General features: G+C 42.3%; 1 protein-coding gene across 1 annotated transcript in view; it reads right to left on the minus strand.

Moving 5' to 3' along the window:
• Positions 1-23,478, minus strand: part of VDR (vitamin D receptor) — a 133,018-nt gene that overhangs the window by 54,616 nt on the left and 54,924 nt on the right. The window contains exons 3-4 of the mRNA XM_066584329.1: positions 17,722-17,872; positions 2,317-2,447 (exon numbers count right to left, since the gene is read on the minus strand). Of these exons, the coding sequence (XP_066440426.1) occupies positions 2,317-2,447; positions 17,722-17,872 (282 nt within the window). The remainder of the gene's footprint in view (positions 1-2,316; positions 2,448-17,721; positions 17,873-23,478) is intronic.

Consider the following 23,478-nt stretch of genomic DNA (forward strand, 5'->3'; position numbering starts at 1 on the left):
CCACAGCAGCGGGAATGGAGCTGTCTGCTTCCTGCAGTAATCAGATCAGTGCACAAGTGCACTGACCAAGCAGACAGTTGACTGGCAGGGGTCCCAGGCAATGGACCCTGTCGATGTAGTATTGATGGCTTACTCTGAGGAGAGGCCATCAATACTTGAAACTGGACCATTAATGCTTTTCACATGTTGCTTGGGGCAAATATTCAAGGACCATCACTCTACTTCTTAGTAGTGACACTGTCGGTGGTCCTAGACTGGTTTTATGCCAGTCAGCAAAGCACATTGTGACTACTCCATTTGGTGACACATGCAGTGCAAAAAAGACTGAATCAGTCCGTTCTGACTCGCAACACACTTTGCAGTCCTGCTGTTCTTCCTTTCCTTGGAGTCCTATTGCCCCGGCCCTTCATCCACTCAGTGCCCCAGACCACACTCAAAGAGAATGTATCACCTAATTTTTTAGTAATTTAAACCAGATAGTGAAACATATTACATTTTTCTGATCTGTTAATTTCTTCTGATTGTAGACTTTTTTATTATGTTGTCTGCACATGACTATTGAGCTGCAGAAATATGCTTTACAGCAGCCTCATAGGCTATTCACATAATGGATGGGAGGGGACCCGTTGACTTTTATGGGAGCTTGTTCTAGGAATGCTCTATGACCTTGCAGAGGTCATTATGCAGGGAGGGGGAATAGGTGAGCTGTGACATCACAAATTGTGAATGGATATCTACATATAGGTGTTATCTTTCATTGTAATCCTGCCTATGACAATAATGAGAGGACTATGAAAATGTTCTCTCTACAGAACAGGAAGTGTCAGATTACTATTAGTTGTCAGTATGAAAAATTTTAAATGTTCTGGGGTTTTTTTGGTTTTTTTTTAAATATCCATCTTGACATTGAAAACTAAAAAAAAATTGAGAAGAATTCTGTAAGGATGTGTTTTAGGTCAGTTTCAGACGAGCGTATAAATACGTATCCGCACTACGGATCCGTGTTACGTTCCATTTAGACGGGATGACATTCTTCTCAACGCCTGCACAAGTGCTGATGTCACCGTTAGCACTCATACAGGCAGAGCTCACTGCTGGATTACGGGCTTCTCCCTCGGCGTTCCACATTCTATTCCATTTGTTTGAATGAACTTTGAGCGATAATGACATCACTGCGCTCCCGTATGTTTTCACATTTTCATCTGTATTTCCCTCTGTATTTTTATCATACAAACGAGGAAGCAAATACAAAAGAATGGATCATGCTGTGATTAGCCCTTTAGATATAACATAGCTCCGTATTTCCGTTCCTCCAACAAAGAACTAATATGGAGCAAAAGTACGCTTGTGAGAAAGCAGCCTAACAAAAATCTAGTTTAGACAGTGGGTCATTTTCTGATGACACCTTTCCTTTAAGCCCAGAAACGGGGCTGCTGTGTGAGGAAGGAGGTCTGACACATTGAGGAAGTACTCCAGAAAGAATTTAGACCTGGGACCTAAAGACTTGGGTACTGGAGTCTGATTTCTGGGGTATGAATGGAGCTGGGTTCACAAAGCATTTGGGATCCATCTGGATTGTTGAAAACACCATGCAGACGGAACCATACCCTTTTATTACTAAAACTGAGACCAAAACTGTAAAGCTTTAGCTTCAGTTTCAGGAGATTTGCATTAGCTTGCAACATTTGTGCCAGATGGTATCATGTAATAGACCATGCAGCGTTGGTCGCTGTTTCCGTAATGAAAGACTAGAGTTCCGTCCAAGTTTCTGCCTGCGTGGTCTTTTTGCCCATACAGTCGGAACCTCAGGATGGATATGCTGGGCGCACACATCTCCCTTATTTGCATATATTACCCAGAGGAGCATGCACGGCCTTATAAGTCTCCCTAAGGAGAAAAGACAGCGTTCTGGGCGCACACAGAAACGCTCTCTAAACTCAGCTATAACTATAGAATTCATCTTACTGCATAAAGTCTGAACTAATTTTGGAGTCTGGGATCTAAACTAACTTTGCAGAATGGGGCAAATTAGTTTTGAGGTCTAACATCTGGGGTCTGAATTAATTTCAGGTTTGGTGTCTTGCATAATACTAATTAATTACTAGGTGTTCCCTGAGAATTTGTTTTCAATGGTTCTCCCGGTGCTAAAACAGTTGGCAAACCCTACCTTACACTCTCTATAGTCTTTGAAACAACTATAGGAACCAATGCCAGTCAGCCATACGAAAAATGTCAGCTTTTCACTGCAACCAGCCCCAATATTAGGAGTCCTCTCTTTAAAATGGTAACATTCTATACTGTTTTGTATCTACTTACATTCCTTCATCATGCCTATATCAACACAACGCTTCAGCCGACAGGACTGGCAATGCCGTCTGTTATCTTTGGTTATTCTGCAGTCACCGTTAAAAGGACAAGTGAAAACCGCCTTCCTCTTCATGCTTCTCCTAAGAAAGTAAACAGATCACAAAACCGTAAATCAATGGGAAACCATAGAGACAATCTGTGTGTAAAGAGTCCTAATGCATCGTTGATATGTCTTATCAGCTTTGTATATAGGTTATGGTGCTATAAAGGACATTACTGGAAAATGAAAAGCAACAATTCGCTGAATATTAAGATAAAATTGCAAGAATACAAACCGGCTGATGGCTCTAGTTTCCATTTCTTGCATCGATGAAGGCAAACGCATGTGAAAAAGCTGGGATTACTCTGAAGTTATTATTGATAGCAGTTCTATATACACCATCATTTCTGCATACAGTTGAAAACAGTTATAGTTCTCCCTAGCCTTAAATGAAGGATAAACCCCTTGTATTTGATAGATGACTGATGGAGTCATCACTGCCGCCGCAAATCGCTACCATGTGAAGCATTGGATTCCAATGCAATTCATTGACATGAACGATTTTCGAGTGAGTGAAAAATAAAAAACAGCACTGTTAAATTGTCAAATCACGGACCGTCTTCAGTCACTGATTTTTCACACGTCAAAACATAGGTCTTGACCTATCTTTTGACGAAAAACACTGGAGGCTCCCATAGACTTCTATTGGGGTTGAAAAAAAAGGGAGGGAGTTTACCTGCGGCTGGTGCTCGGGAAAGACGACAGCTAGCTCTATTTAAGCATTAGAAGTCATTACGAAGCTTTCTGCCGACCGACAGAATTCTGTGCTGCAGCGTTTTTTTTCCTACGGTACAACCGTATGAATTGACGGGAAAACGCTAATTAATCTTGGCACTTGATCGTGGCTATTCTTCAATGCGCCCGGCATGAAATTGTGTGAATGAGGCCTTATAGTGTCAGTGGGGTGTGTCCCTACACTGTCCAATACTGTCAGCGGTACCATTAGTACTAGCTGGACCATATCACAGTGTGCAGAGACACTCCCATCAACTAGTAACATCCAGTTGTCAACTCAGGCCTCATGCCCACAGCCGTGACAGACTCCGCCAGCGAAATATCGCAGCGGAGTCCACCACAGCACCCCCCAAAGACCCCATACTCACCTCTCTCCGGATCCACAGCTTGAATCCCGCCCGCTGAGCCGGGGCACATACGCAGTACAGCGCATGACGCGCTGGCATTGGGGGATGACGCATCCGGCAGTGGTTGGTGATACTTCCGCTGTACTCACACGATATGCAAGCATAAATGTAAATCTATATCAAATAGTGTTGTCTTCTGCTGGCCCATTACTGTGTCGGAGTCTGGGGGGGCCACTAGATGATCCATTGGTGCCCTGATAAGCATCCAAATCTCACGCTGCAAATATCATTTATATATTTCCAATAATTAACACTTTTATGTTATTTTGCTGAACTCGAACCCAAAGCGACATCAGCAATGTGATCAACCCTTATAAATATGGAAGAAGTCTTCTGTCCGCAATATAACCTGTTTACTGCAAGAGGAAATAAGCAGGAATATGAATTTCTCGCCGCGCAACAAATAATCTGTTTCATTTGTACACTTTAGTGAAGAAACAAGCCCTCTAACTGAATGACTGCCGGAGTGAATGGACCCGCGAGGGGCACGGCGGGTCATCCAAGTGCTCTGCTTCAGAATTACATTTTAAAAGTCCTTTTACACCTACATTTAGCCTAAAAAAAAACAAGAAGAAAAGGCTGAGATGGAAATCCTATATATAGTAAACCGAAAGTCTGTAGCAAATGCATTTGCTGTGTTACGCAAAAGTACAATGTAACACTTGATCATAAGTGGAGGGATACAAAATGTTCCCCTTGTTAAAAATAAAATCAATAATAATATACGGCAAATAACAAAACAGGAAGCGGTGCCCACAGACAAACACGCGTATGGCAGGCTGGTTAGCGTCTATTTAAGAGCATAACAAACAAAATGGGACATAGACCATAAATTTTGACAAAAAGCACTTTGAACCAATGAGAGAACCAGGGTTGGTTTTACGAACGGCTATGAAGGTGCCACATGAATGTCTAAAAATGCCTCAGCGCTGGAAATCATGTTATTCATAATAACCACGAGTGTACTTGGAGAGAAGACGGACCGCAACGAGGAGGGAAAATATGGGTTATTTAGAGCAAATGCTGTTGCATTTTCCACTCTGGCGTTACAGTACAACCTCTTTTTTATGTGTGTGTTGAACCACAAGATTATAAATAAGTGCAGTGTAAATTGTATGTTACCATCTACACTGACTTACAGTATTCCAAGAAAAATTAAAGGAACTGAGAAGGCAAAAAAAGGAATACCAAAATAAAGTAATGATGGTACAAATGGAAATATTCAATATATAAGAATTTACTTATTATATGGATAGTTATTCTAGGATGTGCCACAACCCTTATCATGCGCCACTATTCTCATCCCTTATGAACAGCTGAATGAATGGGCCATGGCGATCCATTGAGCACCACATCTCCTTGTTTGTATACAAAGATACAGTGCTGTACAAACAGTTGTGGCTGATCCTGGTACTGCAGGCACAGTCAGTCAGTGCTATTAGGTTGGGAATCATTGGTGTAATGCTTTAACGGAGATATCTCCTGCTTTCTACAACTAGTTTGTCAGTTGTTTAGACTCAGGCCACTCTCACACGCGCGCTTTTTACCGCAGAGTTTTGAACAATCGCGGTATAACGCGCCCATTGATTTCAATAGGGCCCCGCAGACATGCGCCGTCTGCTCTATTTTGCTGCGTTTAGCACACCTCATCACCCATCACAATGATGGGGTGCGCTAAAACCTGCTGTCGGACGCAGAAATGAAAAGGAAAACGAAAGTGAAATTGCAGCGTTTTTCCGAGGGCCTGTGTGAGAGTGGCCTGAAGGTGCCCATACAGATTAGACTAAAGTTAGAGAAAATAGAAGATTTCTACTAAAACAATTGTTTAGCAAGTAAAATTTTAGAACAATCGTTTTAGCCAAACCATCATAGATTGTCAGAAAAGAAGTTGGCCACATTCGAAATTCTCATCCACTACTCAGATACAAGATCTTGGGTTCTTCTAAAACATCTGTTGTCCCTCATATGAGGTCATTTAATAAGTATGACCAATTAAAACAACTAATTGCGAATAGGGACTAAAATATGTATGGCCGTGTCAATGAATCAATTGTTCACCAGATGATTGATTGTTCAAAAGTTGTTCAACCTTCAACCTACTTCTAAAGTGTATGGCAGCTTTTGTCTTGTGAATGATCGTTTCATCGACACAGTCGTATACATCTTAATGGATGATGGTCATTACAGCTGTTCAAACTGGCCACACCATGTTCTATGACACTGGGTAATGGCCGGATGATCTTTCATTGGCTGAATGATCTTTGACGGCGGAACATTCTTTCATGAAATGATCATTTGTGCAATGGCTGACTGCATCACATACATTGAGAAACTAGCGACTATTGAAAGAAATTTTTAAATATGGCCTTGTTTTTTTCCAAAGGATTATCGGTGAGCAAAAATGATAATTCTTTGTTAAATTCCACATGGGAAATTATATTTTTGATTGAGATAATCTGTTTTGATCAATTTGAAAGGAGCTCTCCTACTGTTACAGCGAATGTGTGTGTACCTTAAATTGGGTTTACTAAACATTTGACCATAATGTCTCTGAATGTCCAGCTCCTACAGCGGTTCTGGGAAAGCAGAGGGGTGGGCATTTAGATACTGCCCCCAAGCTGATTGGACCCGAGTAACAGAGCAAAGGAAGTAAGCATTGCAATGGAACAGCATGAAAAGTAAAAGCAAGAAAGTACAGGACAGTGAACTACTGGCAGAATGCTAGACTTGCTATATGTCCCCCAGTCTGAAAGTGGATTGCAAACAGCAGGACAGCTAAACAGGGAAGACCACCTGAAAATTAGAACTTACAAATGTAAAACAGGGTGCAAATAGATGCAAATTAGAGGGTAAGGAGAACCTATCATATTTTTAGAAAACTTGTTGAAAACTCAGGTATGGTTTACACTTATGTTTATGTTCACCTTAGAGATAGGTCAGTAAGAGGAGATTCAATGATGGCCTTATTAAAGTGTTTCAATGCCCCTTTATGAGACACAAGTTCTGACAGACTTTAAGCTGTCGTTATATTACAGAACGGCCATCATGAAATACTACATTTCCCCTACAGTGACCTGGCAGCTGGTTGTGGTTACCCCTGATTTCAATGATAGTGAAGCCTGCGCTTGCACCTCCGCCCTTATGACAACATCCAGTCCCCTCCGCAGGCCAAACAATCAGCTGATGGATGGGGGTCTTGAGCGGTAGACTGTTGTCCACCAACCACTGATGGCCTATCAAGAGATAGCTCATTAATGAAAAAATGGCCATACAACCCCTTTAAGAAGACTACTTGAAAATGAATTCTTAAATAAGCCTAACATTTAAAGATACAGACTTTCATTTGAGTCAGCAATGAAAATAATTTCCATACATCTCAAACCCAATCATGTGCACTTTATCCACGTGAATCTGCCATTAACCTTTTAGAGAAGTTGTGGTTGCAGAGGACTATTCTTCAGAAGTGTTAATAATAGAACCCTTTTGGGATTCAGTTTCTGATTCCTGTTATTTTTTGGATCACCGTTATTCTCTCTGCAATTCAAAATCTTGTCAATGTGTAAAATGATACCAATATCGAAATTAGTGCTAACTTGCCACTGGAAGAGTCCCGTGACTCCAAAAATTGAGAACTTTGTTTTCACATAACAGTTTTGTAGTACTCATTGTTTCCTAACATAAAAGAACGACCTAAAGGGCAGTGATGTGTTAGACTATTGAAATAATGAAAACAAAGATCTGGTACCGTGTTAGCCAGTAGAGCAAAATGTGATTGTTCTCAGCAAGAGAAACGACGTAATCTTGTAGATATGATACCTTTTAATTGCTAACAAAAATACATGATGTAATAATAGCGAGCTTCCGAACCAACGAAGGGTTCTTCTTCAGGCTTATGGATTGGATCTGAAGAGGCATGCATATTTATATATACTTATAACATACATACTTATGTAAAATGGCACCGCAATATGCCAACCTTTTTATGGCAAAACTGGAGAGTGACTTTCTGGCTTCTTGCCCCAGCAAACCATTGGCCTACTTCCGCTACATTGATGACATCATGATCATCTGGACCAACACCGAACAAGAATTAATAAAATTCCATGAAAGATTCAATGCATTCCACCCCACCATAAAACTGACATTACGCTACTCGCATACAGAAATCAACTGATTTCAAACAACCCAATACAGACATCCCTATACCGAAAACCGATTGATCGGCCCACATACCTCAGATGGGACAGTTTCCATCCTAAACACATCAAAAAGTCCATTGTCTACAGCCAGGCCATCAGATACAACCGGATCTGCTCCAACCCAACAGACAGAGAGGAACATTTGTACCATCTTAAAAGAACATTTATAAATCAGGGCTACCATCCCACCTCAATTGATGACCAAATCACCAGAGCCACCAGGATACCCAGAAATCAACTACTCCAATACAAGGAGAAGGAAAGAAACAATCGTGTGCCTCTAGTAGTGACCTACAATCCGCAACTAGAGATACTAAGGAAAACCGCAAGAAAACTCCACCATACCCTGCACAAGGATGACCGTCTGAAAACCATATTCCCGGACCCTCCGCTTCTGTGTTACAGGCAACCTCCTAACTTGAGGAACTTTATAATCAGGAGTGCATTACCCTCTGACACACAAAAAGGAACTTATCCCTGTAATGTAAGGAGCTGTAAGACCTGCTCACATATACTGACTGCGGACAGGATACGGATCCCCAACACACAGCAGGACTATAAGATCCAGGGGACATTCACATGTTCCTCGTCCAATGTGGTGTACCTGATCATGTGCAGTAAATGTCCTGTTGGGGGGCTTTATGTTGGAGAAACAGGACAGAAACTGAAAGCCAGGATGAGATCCCATCGCCACACGATTGAACACAGAAAAAGAGAATTACCTGTGGCCGAACACTTCTCTAACCATGGACATGACATAGGAGATATGAGAGTTTTGATATTGAAGGGTGGTTTCAAGTCACAAAACCACAGAAGAATTTGGGAATATAAATTGATAACAACCTTTGACACGCTGAATACTGGGTTAAATTATTCCCCAGGATTTATGCGTGAATGGGAAGTGTGAGACATTTATTATACAGATAAGACCCCCCATCAACAGTAATTCAGGGACCATTAACTTTCACTCCCTTATCAGCGTTTAGCTAAAAATGTTTGTGTATCTCTTGTAGCAATTCTAGCCTGCTGACCTCTCCCCCTCTCCAACAGTAATTTAGGGACCATAAAACTTTCACTCCTCTATCGGTGCCTAGACAAAAAAAGTTTGTTTGCTGTTGCAGAATTCCTTTTAAGTGCGAACCAATCACATCCATATCTGTGCCTTGTCATAAGTATGTATGTTATAAGTATGCATAAATATCCATGCCTCTTCAGATCCAATCCATAAGCCTGAAGAAGAACCCTGCGTTGGTTCGGAAGCTCGCTATTATTACATCATGTATTTTTGTTAGCCATTAAAAGGTATCATATCTACAAGACTACGTGGTTTCTCTTGCTGAGAACAATCACATTTTAGACTATTGAAATGAATATGAGTGTACATGTAATGAGTTCATGTAATAACGACTACATTTTCGGCCATACTGTACTATACATTTAACACTTTTGTTAATTATTTCTGATTCAATCAATTCAGTAAAAAGTTACCCACTGTCAATTTAACAATAGTCTTGTAGGCTTCTCTGAAGGGTCAGATATTACAGATGGTGGTACAACCCCAAATAAGTCATCAGTAGTCATCTGAAAGAACACTATTACTATATATAAATAAAATACCAACCGTATTAAACAGTTGAGATAAAGGGTAAGCATCGGGATCTTTAACTACTTGCATAGATGCACATGGCCCTTAGTGGCGGCTTGTAAGATACTTGTAGCACAGGGGGGTCAAACTCATTTTCACTGAGAGCCATGTCAGCCTTATGGCTGCCTGCAAAGGGCTGATTGTAATACTGTATAGTAAGGGCTTCTTCACACAAGTGTATTTGACCAGCGTATTACGTGTGCAATTGTTTGGCCCATCTGTGTTCTCTTTTGTGTGTGCAAATACGCAGTGTATTTGGACACATAAAGACAAGACAAAGCAGGAGTAAACGATTTAAGGTTGTGCAAATACGCGGCATATTTGTGAAACTGAAATGCACTTACTCCCGTGTGAAAAAGCCCTAGAAGTGTCCGTCATAGTGTCCATGGTAGTATTAGTGGCCCCAGTAGTAATAGGCTCCACCATAGTGGTCCCAGTAGTACCGTAATATTGATCCCCATAGTGGCCCAAGTAGTAATTGTCCCCTATACAGGTGGCCCCAGTAGTAATAGTGACCACCACAGTGGCCCCAGCACTAATAGTGTACCCCATAGTGGTTTCAGTAGTAATAGTTTCCACTATATTGGCCCCAGTAATAATGAGTGACCCCTATATTATTCCCAGTAGTAATAGTGACCTCCCGATTTTCCTTGGGCTGGGCAACATCCCTACAAGCATTCCACTCTGCGACCGCTCACCTCTCTCCTCGGTGTCTGTGCTGCGTACAGGTCAGCACACCCAGATGATGGGGGGGGGGGGGTGAAAGAGGTCGGCAGTCAGACTCCCCTGCCACTGTCAAACCAGACCTGCAGACTGGGTGAGTAGAACGCTGCAAGGCCGGCAGGCCACATAAAATGAGGAGGCGGGCCCTTGTAGTTGACATGTTTGTAGTATTTCATGCTAGACAACCAAAGAGCGTACAGGCGGTAGAGGAGTTTTGCTTAAAGGAATGGACTTTATCACGTCAAAATAAACCGCCTCGCTGAAACTGTCACTAAAGACTGCAAGCTGTCATCGATACAAAAGGAAGGCATACACAATATGAAGAATTAACTGTATACAAGCTCGAACACAAGCATGTTCTTTTAGCTTTGTGTTAGGGCTTATGTTTGCGCTATTCTCTGTTATGTGTCATCTAATTTGAGCTGATGAGAGTGATATTTATCTGCAATTTCTCTAGACTTTCTTTTACTAATTTGTGACTTGTTTCGACATTTTACAGGAACAACTTGCAGCAAATTGCTCTGTAAGGTTATTAAGTTAAAAAGTTTTGAAGTGTACTTACAGTCTCAATGTCTCTATTACCGCCAAATGTGAGACCTCACTACTGAGCAGGTTACCTGACTGAAGTTAATGGGTTTCAACTTTGTAAGTGTATGTAAAACAAGAACCACTTCACAGTTGTCAGCAATAGAAAATATTATGTAACTGAAAGAGTAGTAGATACTTGGAAAAAACGCCCAGCAGACGGGTTGGACAATATATTAATTCAAGTCTGGGATAAGCCTAGATCTAGCCTAAGAGAGAAATGAAAGAAAAAAGTTTTTACCATGTTATCTAGGAGAACAAAAGGGGTTTTCCCACTACCACAAATTGCCTCACAGCTACTCTGTACTTCCTGGTAGCTGCTGACCAGGACATGTGACTGCTGCAGCCAATCACTAGCCACAGCAGTAACCAGTGATTGGCTGTAGCAGTCACATGTCCTGATCAGGAGCTACCAGGAAGTACAGAGTAGCTGTGAGGCAATTTAGCTTGCAGGAAAACCCCTTTAATAAGAGAAACAAAATAATCTTGTAGATATTATATCTTTTAATGGCTAACAAAAAGTATTTAACCGTAAGCTTTCTTGGCTAGGTAGGTCTCTTGATCAGGCCTAGTATAATGACCAGATGAAAAGGCCTAAGTAGCCTCAAAAGCTTACTGTAATATATTTTCTTTCCGTAGTCGTGCCTGACATTTCCCGTTCCCAAACTCTAAAAAAAAGTCATAATGATGCTGATTCTGCCGCAATAGTTCTCTGTTATCTTGCCGCCAATCCCTGGGGAATCATCAATGTCTTTGATCAGTTTATCAATTTCAGATATCTAATCAGGAGGGGTATCATTTCTACTTAAGGAGAGCACCTAGACAGTGTGAGAGGAAACTTATAAGGCCATCCAACGGAAATATACAATAGGGAAGATGGAACAATAACTCTGCAGCGCCACCTACTGGACGGCAGCATTCCTGCAAGTCAGTGCTAGACTCCTTAAAACAGGTCTTGTAACAATAAATTGGGAATTGTACGCCAAAGCCAGAATCCATACACAGACAGCTGTTTCGGGGTAATTGCCCCTAATCAGTGTGCAGTAGGTTTCTGGCTTGGCTAGTGAGAGACCTGTGACGTGAGTCAGGGAGGGTATCGTTGATATCTAATGTAATCTTCAAATTAAAACTACCCATTCCAGAAGTAAGAGTTTCTGTATATTAACTCTTACAAAACAACTTCCCAGAATTACATTAATCGCGCTGTACTATTTAAGGATACAACTATTCAAATTTGCAGTTATTCGCCAAGTTATTTTGTCTCAAACGCAAGTCTTGTACTATTATACCGTATTATACCGCCCTACTAAAAACATTAAATAAGGGGGTTCTTGTGTCAGCATCAGGAATAAACAGACTTCATCTTACCATGGTGCATGCTGCAGCATATACGAAGCACTGAAGTCCATGTTGCTACATTTGTATGCAAGTGGATCAATCAGCTCATCCGCGAGGGCTCCCAAGTGGCTGATCCCCACCGATCAGCCATTAATGGCCTATCCTGAGGCTATTAGAAGTTTGGATAACCCCTTTAATATAGAAACTATTGTTTTTTTTTCCCCTTTGCCTTTTTCATCATTCTAAAGGAATAACTAATTGACCTTGACGTTGTACGCCCGCACCAGCATAACAGCCTGAAATGTTCCTGAACAATCATGTTGAACATGGACAGACAGCCATTTGTTGTAAACAAACCCAATGATAGATTAGGCGCTCTATAAATAACCGTTGTCACATAGAAACGACCTTTTGGAGGAATTGTGCACTCACCCAGAATTTCCAGGTAAATAATGTTTACCATGCTCAGTCTACAAAGACCTTTGGGATGGTGAGCCATTACCCAATCATGCATTTTCTACATTGATTACTACTTTAATGTGCCAAATTAACCGGCAAGGGGAAGTGAGCCCAAAGGGTTTCCATTGATATACTGTGAAAAAGCACTAAAAACAAATAGTATCTTCAGGTCACCACTTTGAGCACAAATCCCACAAAAATACAGAATTTATTTTTCACTTCGGGATAGTTTGAATTCATATAAGCCCGGAACAGAGAATAAATATATAAACTGCATCTGTGCTATGTACCAGTTGTGCCATGTGAGCTTTATACCAGTTGTGCCATGTGAGCTTTATACCAGTTGGGCCATGTGAGCTTTATACCAGCTGTGCCACGTGAACTTTATACCAGTTGGGCCACATGAGCTTTATACCAGTTGTGCCACATGAGCTTTATACTAGTTGTGCCACATGAGCTTTATACCAGTTGGGCCACATGAGCTTTATACCAGTTGGGCCACATGAGCTATATACCAGTTGGGCCACATGAGCTATATACCAGTTGTGCCACATGAGCTTTATACCAGTTGTGCCACATGAGCTTTATACCAGTTGTGCCACATGAGCTTTATACCAGTTGGGCCACATGCGCTATATACCAGTTGGGCCACATGAGCTATATACCAGTTGGGCCACATGAGCTATATACCAGTTGGGTCACGTGAGCTTTATACCAGTTGTGCCACGTGAGCTTTATACCAGTTGGGCCACACAAGCTTTATACCAGTCATGCCATGTGAGCTTTATACCAGTTGTGCCACATGAGCTTTATACCAGTTGGGCCACATGAGCTTTATACCAGTTGGGCCACATGAGCTATACCAGTTGTGCCACATGAGCTATACCAGTTGTGCCACATGAGCTATACCAGTTGTGCCACGTGAGCTATACCAGTTGTGCCATGTGAGCTATACCAGTTGTGCCACACACTGCTGACCCCATGGATAAAAAAATGACCTCTCTCCAAGGCCAGTTTCACAGGAATATATTATGACTGCATTTCTGAATCCACAGTATGGACGTGTATGCTGACAGTTTGAGTCAGTAAAGCGTGTGCTTGCACCGGGACACACATGTATATTACCGGCGCATAAATGCAGTCATAATAGACTCATGCAAAACTGGCATAAAAATGAGGAACAGTAAACATGCGCTTCAGCATTACAGCAAAAAATCATAACTATTCTATATACTATCTGCATAAAAATGCAAGTTTCTTAGCTCATATTTTGATCAAACCATGTGGGCCCATCCGCCACATACAGACGACCACTGCTTTCAGATGGTTACCTAGCTCTGATAGATAGACACCTCTCTTTCGGCCTAAGACTCCAAATGGATTCAAGGAAATTAGGATACCAAGCTATATACTCCAATTAAAAGGCTTGGGACGGATGGGTGAATAGGTTGCATGGCATATATGCTTATGTGCACCTGTCACGGGTAGTGATATATGATAGCGTGGCAATGACGGATGGAGACAGAGTTGGACAGTTTTTATCAAAAATAAACTTTATTTAACCAGAACTATATATTTCACTGCGGCAGAGGAATAAGAGTTTTGGGGCTTTATCACTGAAAAATTCCTATAAAATATAACTTTTATTCTTATTAAAATATAAAGCTCTAGGACAGACACACAAATGAAAATTGCTCTAACTAGAGTCTTGTTAACCGTGGAGTGTGCTTCAAGAGGAGTTTCGTGGTTATCAATCCCACGCTCCACAGACAATGATTCTCTAACTCTATTGGTTGTGAGGCAATTTTTGGTAGTGGGAAAACCCCTTTTGTTCTACTAGATAACTCATAGCTCAGGTAATGCTCAACGTGTTTCTGCCGAGAGAGACTATCCTTCTATGCGTGTAGGGTGGTCTAGTTGCACTTCTATCAATGACTGCTTCTCTATGACCGTTCCTTCATCTGTGCAGACCCTTCAGTGTCTCACTGGGCCTTTAGCAGCTTGGCCTCTGGTGGACTCTCTTCTGGCAGCTCCCCAGCATGGAGAGACTGACGCTGTACTGCTGCCCTGTAATAAAGCCTCTGCCACTTTAAAACTGACTGCTCTGCACCACTCACACTGCTCTAAGCTGTGGCATAGCTCAAAACTTTTTTTATATGGTGCCTGGAAAGTTCTCGAATGTTCAAAGCTAGAGGCGGGCCCATTCACTATCTTGCGGTGTTGATATGTCTCCACAATGGTGACTTGATAGTCACCGCTGATGTCACAAACGCTCTGTCCTCTCTCTTCCACCCAGGCGCCATCCCAGTCAAGGAAGGTGTGGCTCAGTGGCAGCAGATAGAATGACTTGAGCGGCTGAGCTGCTATAGCAAGACGGGGGGTGTGGGGGGGGGCAGAGGCATGGCTCACACCTCATACACAACTACACATTTAATTTATTTTTAGGTAGTGCCGATTCAATCTATTTTTGTATGTATTTTTTTGAAGGAGTGGCTACCTTTACGTTGATCATGCAACCTGTTTACCTATCTTTCCCAAGCCCTTCAATTAGAGTATATAGCCTGATAGCTTATCTTACCTTCCCTGAATCCATTTGGAAGCTTGGGTCCAAAGAGAGATGTCTGTTAGATTTAGGTATAAAACGGTTGCCTGGATGTGGCATATGGGCACACATGCTTTGATCAAAATGATCTTGTAGATATGATACCTTTTAATGGCTAACAAAAATACAGGACATTATAGTAAGCTTTCAAACCTTCGTAGGGTTCTTTCTTCAGGCTGCCTGAGGAAGAACTCTAAAGCAGGTTCGAAAGCTCGCTATAACATCATGTATTTTTGTTAGCCATTAAAAGGTATCATAGCTACAAGATTAATTGGTTTCTCTTGCTAAGAACAATCACATTTTTCTCTACTGACTAACACAGTACCAAACTTTTTTCTTTTTGATCAAAAGATATGCCAAGAAACTTGCATTTTTATGCAGTTAGTATATATAAAGCAGTTGTGCAATTGTATTCAGAAATTGCGTAGCATGATGCAGCACATGTTTTTTGCCACTGTATTTGTTGCAGCTATGGTCACATGCAGCTGGGCGTTTATTATATTTGTAGGAACTGGGGACTGAATCTATTTTTTGTTGTATAAAATGCTAAATAAATCTCTTGTTTTTGAAGTTTTGATTGAAAATTGGAGCTTATATGAAAATTAGACCCGTGACCCTGGGGTGCAGTGTAAAATCCAGCAAGCACGTTTTCCACAGACCATTTTCAGAGTGAATACACATTAGAATGGGAAAATGAGGCCCAATGTCCACAGATGGATTTTCGCTGCAGAATTTGCGGCCAGACACCCGCTGCGAATTCCGCAGCAATGTCCGTCCATAGACTTGCTGTGTTAGAAGATTCTCCCCTGCCCAAGAACGGAAATCATCTGTGATTTTCCACTCACGGGGGAGAAACACAGCATGCTCTATTTGGTGCGGAAAATCGGACGGACGGTTTCCATTGCAGTCAATGGAAACAGTGTGTCCCGCGGCACTTCTGCAGTGAGCATTGCAGAAGTATCACGGGAATCCGCATCATAGCCGAGCGCCGGCGTGTCATGCCCTGCATTGCACATGCACGCTAGCTCGCCGGCCGAGACGTTCGCGGCGGATCCAGACAGGTGAGTATGGGTCTCTGGCGGTCACTGTCGAGGCACCAGGTCTGCTTCTGCTGCAAGATTTCGCAGTCGGAATCCGACCCGGCCGTGGGCAAGAGGCCTCAAGTGATCTCAGTGACTCATTGGTACTAGACTAGCCGGGGCCAGAATTTCAATAGTTGCCAACCAAGAGTATACAGAAAATGGTGGTCTTGAGGAAATCATCCAGGGAAAGGGGATCCCGTAACAGAAACAACATGTCAAAGAAAAGGGTCAAGAATTGTTGTGATGAACAGGCAGTTCACAGTCAAGCAAGCTGCAGCCAGATACAACGCTGCTTCTGAATGCACAACTCGTCATTCCTTATCATGGATGGGCTATAACACAGACGAAACAGAAAAACAAGACAAAGTGGACAAAAGAGCGCAGAAACTAAGTTACTGGTCACTGGAAAAACATTGCTTGGTCAGATGAATCCAGATTTTTGTTGTATCGAGCTGATGGAAGGCGCAGAATTTGGTGCAAACAGGATGGAAACAGTGTGGGGAAGGTTTTTTTTGGTACACTTTCGGACCTCTAATGACTGCCGATGGACACCAAAACAAAATGCTGTGGTTCGGAAGGCCAAAGGAGACCCAACATGCTACTCAATACGGGTCTTTAAAAAGGTGGCTATTCAGTGTAGAATGTCCACTTACCATCCATACTAAGTAGGCAATGCTAAATTTTGCTAATGTTGAAATATAACATTCCTGCTCGAAACAAGTGATATCAGTGTTATTATTAGGTAGTACTGAAAGCAGTCCGAGGCTTTAGTGTGCCAATATCCCTTGTTTCACCTCATTTACAGGAATCATACAGATAAAAATACAGTACATTTAATCCATTTTGTCTGGAAATAGATTTAAGTACAGTTCTGCATGTATTTACTTCTACATCCCAAATTGTTCCTCCATACTATTTCTTTCAGAACCCTCTGTGGAACAGTACATTTAAGGCTGCTATTCATTTGTACAAGATTATAAACATTAAAGGGCTTTTACCACCAATAGACATTTATCCCTGATCTACAGGACAGGGGATAGATATCTTGGACCACCCTCACCAATGCTGAGAACGGCATTCCCGAATGCCCCATGTGAATAGAGTGCTGGTGAACATGCTTGACCAGTGCTCCATTCACTTCAATGGGACAGGCGGAAAGCGATGCGCTCGGCAATCTCACTCCATCAGTGAATGGAGCCCAGCCGCTCCATTTACATGGTGTATTTGGGCGCCACTTATGAGTTAAACCCCTAACAATCAAGCTTTTATTCCCTATCCTGTAAATAGGGATACATTTCTGCGGTGGTAAACCCCCTTTAACGCTATTTATTTTGTTCTTTGCTAACACTTCACAGTTTAACATATCCGTTTAAATAAAACATGGCTTTAAGAGAAAACCAATTTTGTGGATTATATATCATAATCATTATGTAGACTATCAGGTGATATTCAAGGGAATGAAGCAACTAATAATGTATGTGCATAATAAATGGAGAACATGTAGAATTGCATCACGTTGAAAAGAAATCCATAATTTACCTGAAAAAACCTTTGCAGCCCTCACAAGTCATGGCATTAAAGTGGAAGCCAGTAGCTTTATCCCCACAGACTCCACATATCCGAGGTACGTTCTTATCGAATTCCATGTCAATATCAGGGAAGGATGTACTGGCTTGCATGTAATCCATGGCTAAAAGAAACAGAAGTCACAGGTCACTGCAGTGAAACAAAACCATCAGTATCAAATGAACAGTCGGTGGGGGTCCAAACTTTGGAAACTTTATGATCAGTCATTTTGACGGGCCACCAACACATCAGTCCACGCGGACGTTACTGGTACAGGTGATGAGTTTACATATCACGTCAGCCCTCTTTGTCAGACTCAGAAAGATGATATACAAGCCAAAAGTATATTATAGTTTTCCTTGGGGAAAAAAAGAGAATATCCCTTAGGTGCGCATGTTTCATTTAGGCAGATGTCACCAAGTGTTCCACCTAAAGTTGCATATACTTGTTGCATACAGTTAGCTATATGTCTAGAGGGCAGACAGATAAAAATAGTTGTAAAACGACACAAGAGGGCAGTATTGAGCCCGGTGGGGAGGGGGGGGGGGGGGGGGAAATCGCTGGTGGATATGCAGGGGCAACTGTGACTATAAGGGGCAGAGGCTTCATGTTGTTCAGGGTAAGATGAAGAAGATTGGTAACTACAAGGATTCTGCCTCTGACTGTGCCTGATAGATACTATATGCACTAGTCTGAAGTACAGTACTAATTAGTTACCAAGTGGTGGCATTATTCAGTCCCTATATGCTGGTAATAATTGATCGGGTACTATGTGATCACTGGCGTATTGCGGTATTATTTTTGGTCACTACAGGACTATAATTTAGAGATTGACTATTTATGACGGAGCAAATTCTTGAAGGATAGGATTGAAGTAGGAAAAATGCAGATGGAAAATAATTCTTCGACAGTGCTACATTATAGCCCTCTGCAAGACAACCTATGCCGCTGCTCCGTGAGGGCACCACTGCCCCCCTTCACATAGAAAAAAAATTGTAAAATGCTTCAAAACTGCATGTACAATCTTTAACCATTTATTGAATTGAGATTCTGTGCTTTTTCTAACCAAACTCTCAAGAATATTTGTAGGATACTGACTGACTGCATCTTCCAGTAACAACCTCAAGATTCACAACCTGAAGGTTGCAGGTTCAATCCCCGCTTGGTTCAGGTAGCTGGCTCAAGGTTTACTCAACCTTCCGAGGTCGGTAAAATTAGTACCCAGCTGACTGGGGGTAAAAAGATGACTGGGGAAGGCAATGGCAAACCACCCCACAAAAAAATCTGCCAAGACAACGTCACGTCGTGATGTCACCCAAGGAGACAGTCATGACTCGGTGCTTGCACCAGGGGACTTTACCTTTTACCTATGAGTCCATCTAGTTTTGGAATACAGTTGTATAACTAGCTTGTGGACAAAAAGTAGCTGCAGTACAATATAAAAAGTAGAGCATTGCAGATATAGTCATGTAACTGGGCAAAAAGATGTATATTATGCTAAGATGAGTCTAATATCTAAATTGGTGTAATTACTATTATATTTTGCAGTTTGCCTCAGACATATTCCCTATAAGGTGCCCATGAAAGCTGGATGAACCCACCGTTTTAGCTGGGATCGGCTAATTCTACTATGCACGGGGGCGGCCCTGTGGCAGATAGGCGCAGAGAAAAGTAGGTGGATCAAACCCAAGGTGCAAGTGTGGCCGTAAGTGGTGAAGACCTTGGAGAATGCCAAAAGGCCTATGGTAGATGTCAGTTGAAATAAGGATCCACCATATTGGATTGCAGCAAGTCTTTTGCTGAGCAAACCTTCTTCTTAATGGAGATAAGCTGCTATCAGAAGAATCTTATATTCCTCCCCCCTTTATAGGCACATGCAGGCTCAGTCATGCTAGAAGTCATTTTCTCAAATTTCAGTAGGGGTAGCTTCCAACAACTATTAATTACATTTGGGTGATTAAGTCATAGTGTTAATCCTGACAATATATATGACGTGGTTCGTTTTTCTAATACGCAGTTAATTTCACAATTGTTGCAGTGGGTTTCCTTTACGATTCTATACAGCTGAAATCTCTTATGTGGTTTTAACCACATGACCCAGCTTTTGTAACCATGAAGCTACTTCTTGTCTTGAAATGTCACTTTTAATAACAGCTATGCAGTTCTAGAGAACTCTTTGATGAATAATTGAATATTTTTAGACTTGCTCTTTGTCATGACCGCACGAGCAAAACAACACTCTGAACTGGTAAAATATTTAATCACTTTTTCTATTGAGTTTCCCAATGACTGATTTTTACTATATATGCCCCAACCACTGGGACCCCACAGAGCCAGAGAATTGGGGGTATCCAATCTCTTTCCCTGGAGGAAATCACTCTATTATAGTCTAAGGGAGATAAACAAATAACCGAACACTAGGGTTCAGCTATTTCCAAATCTCACATAGAGTTCAGACTTCAAACCATTCAAACCTATCCAGTAGACAGGGGTGTAACTATAGAGGATGCAGGGGATGCGGTTGCACCCGGGCCCAGCAGCCCTGAGGGGCCCATAAGGCTCAGTACTATGAATAAAGCATTATAGTTGGGGGCCCCATTCCAGGTTTTGCATTGGGGCCCAGGAGCTTCAAGTTACGCCTCTGCCAGTAGATAAGCCATATAGCATAGTTGTTGGAACCAGCAGCAAATGCTAACAGAGGAAAAAACAAAAGCTCTAAGACAGTCATTTGTTCAATCCCCACGGTATCTGCACTGGATTGGCGAGGGTTTGAAAAGGGGAGTCATTTTTTAGTATTTTATTTTATAGCATTTGCAGCTGTTTTTATTTATTTGTTGGAAAAAGAACGAAGAAGCCCTTTAGTATAATTAGCAGTATAGTAATTACTAACAGAATATCCCAAGTTAGAAAAAGAAGCCTCAACCTAATGTATCCCCACAACCAGAGACATAACTTGAAGCTCCCGGGCCCCGATGCAAAACCTGTAACAGGGCCCCCAACTATAATGCTTTATTCATAGTACTGGGCTCCCTCTAGGGAGAAGAGAGGCCTTATGGGCCCCCTAAGGCTCCTGGGCCCGGGTGCAACCGCATCCCCTATAGTTACGCCCCTGTGCCACAACACATCCCATCACAGTTCTCCAGCAGATCATTGTTAGCGTGGATCAGAATATAGCTGCCAAGATATATGCTAATGAAGCCTTTTCAGGTCACCGCTATCTATCCCTCAACAGATTCTAGATTCTATCCCTCAACAGATTCTAGATTTTAAATCCCCACCTGCTGAATACTACTAAGAGGAGTTCAGGAGAAGAGGTGGCTGAGCTCCGGCAGCTGCAGAGAGGTGAGTATAGATTTTTTTTTTTTTTTTTACATTTTTTTAGGATGGTTTTCAGGGTAGGGCTTATATTTGAAGCCCTTCCCCGAACATTAATACAGCGCTTGCCGGCAGCCCATTGCTTTCAGTGGAGCCAGCTGTATTTCTGGTACCATTGAATTCAATGGGAGAACATCGTTCTCCTCTGCCACAGCTGTGACAGCTGTGGCAGAGGAGAATGATCTGTGTATGTGCCGCCGGCCACATTGAGCGCACATACACAGAACACAACGATTTGCCGCAGAACACAGTTACATGCGTTCTGCGAATCTTGTGTCCTATAATTTTCACCGCAGGCATTTGTGCGCATGAAAAAGTTGCACATGTGACCACTCCCATTGCAAAGCATTGGGTCTATATAGATGCGAATCGCAAATGCAGCTGTCACACGCGCGTACAAATGCCTGTGTGACACAGCCCTAAAACTGACACATTTTCAATAGTAAATCTGTCCCAGTGTATACCAAATATCATTTTAGCAGCTATTAGTCAATAATTTCTGAAATACGGAACGAACACAAATGATTTGAGATACATGAATCTAAATATCAAGGACAAGAGTTGAATGCAGTTACCAGAATTGCATGAAAGTTAGCTGAATAATAGAAAGGATTAAAGAAAGTTAAACTCCATACAATCTAGTATACGTCAATGGCTAAAGCTTCTGATATGGGTGAGGAGATTTGTGCTTTTCGTACTTAGGAGTGCGACCTAGAAACTGAAAAATAAGATTACACAATCGAAAAAAATGGTCAAGTGGAAAAACCTACTTCTAAGGCCTTAGTCAGACGGGCGTTTTTTCGCGCGATTTGCGCATGCGCATGCGTCCGGCGATTTTATAAAACCATTGCTTTGCAATGGTATCGGACACATGAGCGCTTTTTATGCGCTCGTCAGATAAATTATAGAACAAAAAAAAAAAAATCGCAGATTGCACCTATCTGCGATCTGCGATTCCTGTTCTCTTCTCTATATGCGCTCAATGGGGCCGGCGGCAGCAGCGCCGACCCCATTGAGAACATATAGAAGACAAATCATTCTTCTCTGCCACAGCTGTAACAGCTGTGACAGAGAAGAACGATGTTTGCCCATTGAATTCAATGGAGCCGGCAATACAGCCGCTCCATTGAAAGCAATCGGCTGCCAGCATGCGCGGGGTTAATTATCGGGAAGGGCTTAAATATATAAGCCCTTCCCTGCAATTCATCCTAAAATGTGTTAAAATAAAAAAAAATTGTATACTCACCTTTCCGCTGCAGCCGGAGTCCAGCCGCGGCCGCTGTCAGTTCTCCTGAACTGCTTCTCGGCACTATCAGCCGGCGGGGCTTTAAAATCCCCGCCTGCTGAATGATCTGCCTCTGATTGGTCACAGCCCTGACCAATCGGAGGCAGGTTTCACTCACACACCCATTCATGAATTCATGAATGGGTGAGTGACTGCTGCCTCTCAGCGCTGAGCCAATCAGGGGCAGGTCTGACTCACATCCATTCATGAATTCATGAATGGGTGTGAGTGAGACATGCCTCTGATTGGCTCAGCGCTGAGCCAATCAGGGGGCAGGTCTGACTCACACCCCCTTCACACCCACAGCAGGACTCCGGCTGCCGGGAGCAGGTAAGTAGATATATATTTTTTCATTTTTACACATTTTAGGATGCATTGCAGGAAAGGGCTTATATATTTAAGCCCTTCCCGACAATTCATCCCGGGCTCGCCCGCAGCGCATTGCTTTAAATGGAGCGGGCTCTATTGCCGTCTCCATTGAATGCAATGCGCTGGACAGCTCCGGCCCGTTTCTAATGAAACGCGGCTAGGAGCAGATTTTCGGGCGATTTGCGGGCCACTTGCGCGCACCGGTCACGCGATTTGCGGATGCGCATCCGTCATGCGATCCGCAAATCGCGCGAAAAAACGCCCGTCTGACTAAGGCCTCAGAAAGTATATCAGCGCTAACATCTAAGGATAGTTTTGGGATTTACTGCTCATAACATGGATAGCGATGACAAGGGATCGAGTTGAAGAAGCTTAGCACTACCAATTACACAGAGTACTTTCTGATTTGACTTTTCATTACTTCAATCATGAATCAATTCACTTTTGCCTTGCCATTACTTTATATTGTGCTGTGTAAACAGATCTGACAAGACTTTTATCATACAATGTGGCCAGAACTGGAATAGAAGGCAATGCTCCAATATTATGTACACACAAACAGATGCAATCCACATTAATGAGGCAACACATTTAGGGTGCCCTCATATGATCTGCAGTAACGGCATGCAGATCCCTCTCCTTGTTGGGTAGCACTTGGACCTGCTACTCTTTCCACTGACCAGTCTAGGTGCCGCTCGGCA

The sequence above is a fragment of the Eleutherodactylus coqui genome, chromosome 1 (genome assembly GCF_035609145.1).
Source record: "Eleutherodactylus coqui strain aEleCoq1 chromosome 1, aEleCoq1.hap1, whole genome shotgun sequence".
NCBI classification, from domain to species: domain Eukaryota; kingdom Metazoa; phylum Chordata; class Amphibia; order Anura; family Eleutherodactylidae; genus Eleutherodactylus; species Eleutherodactylus coqui.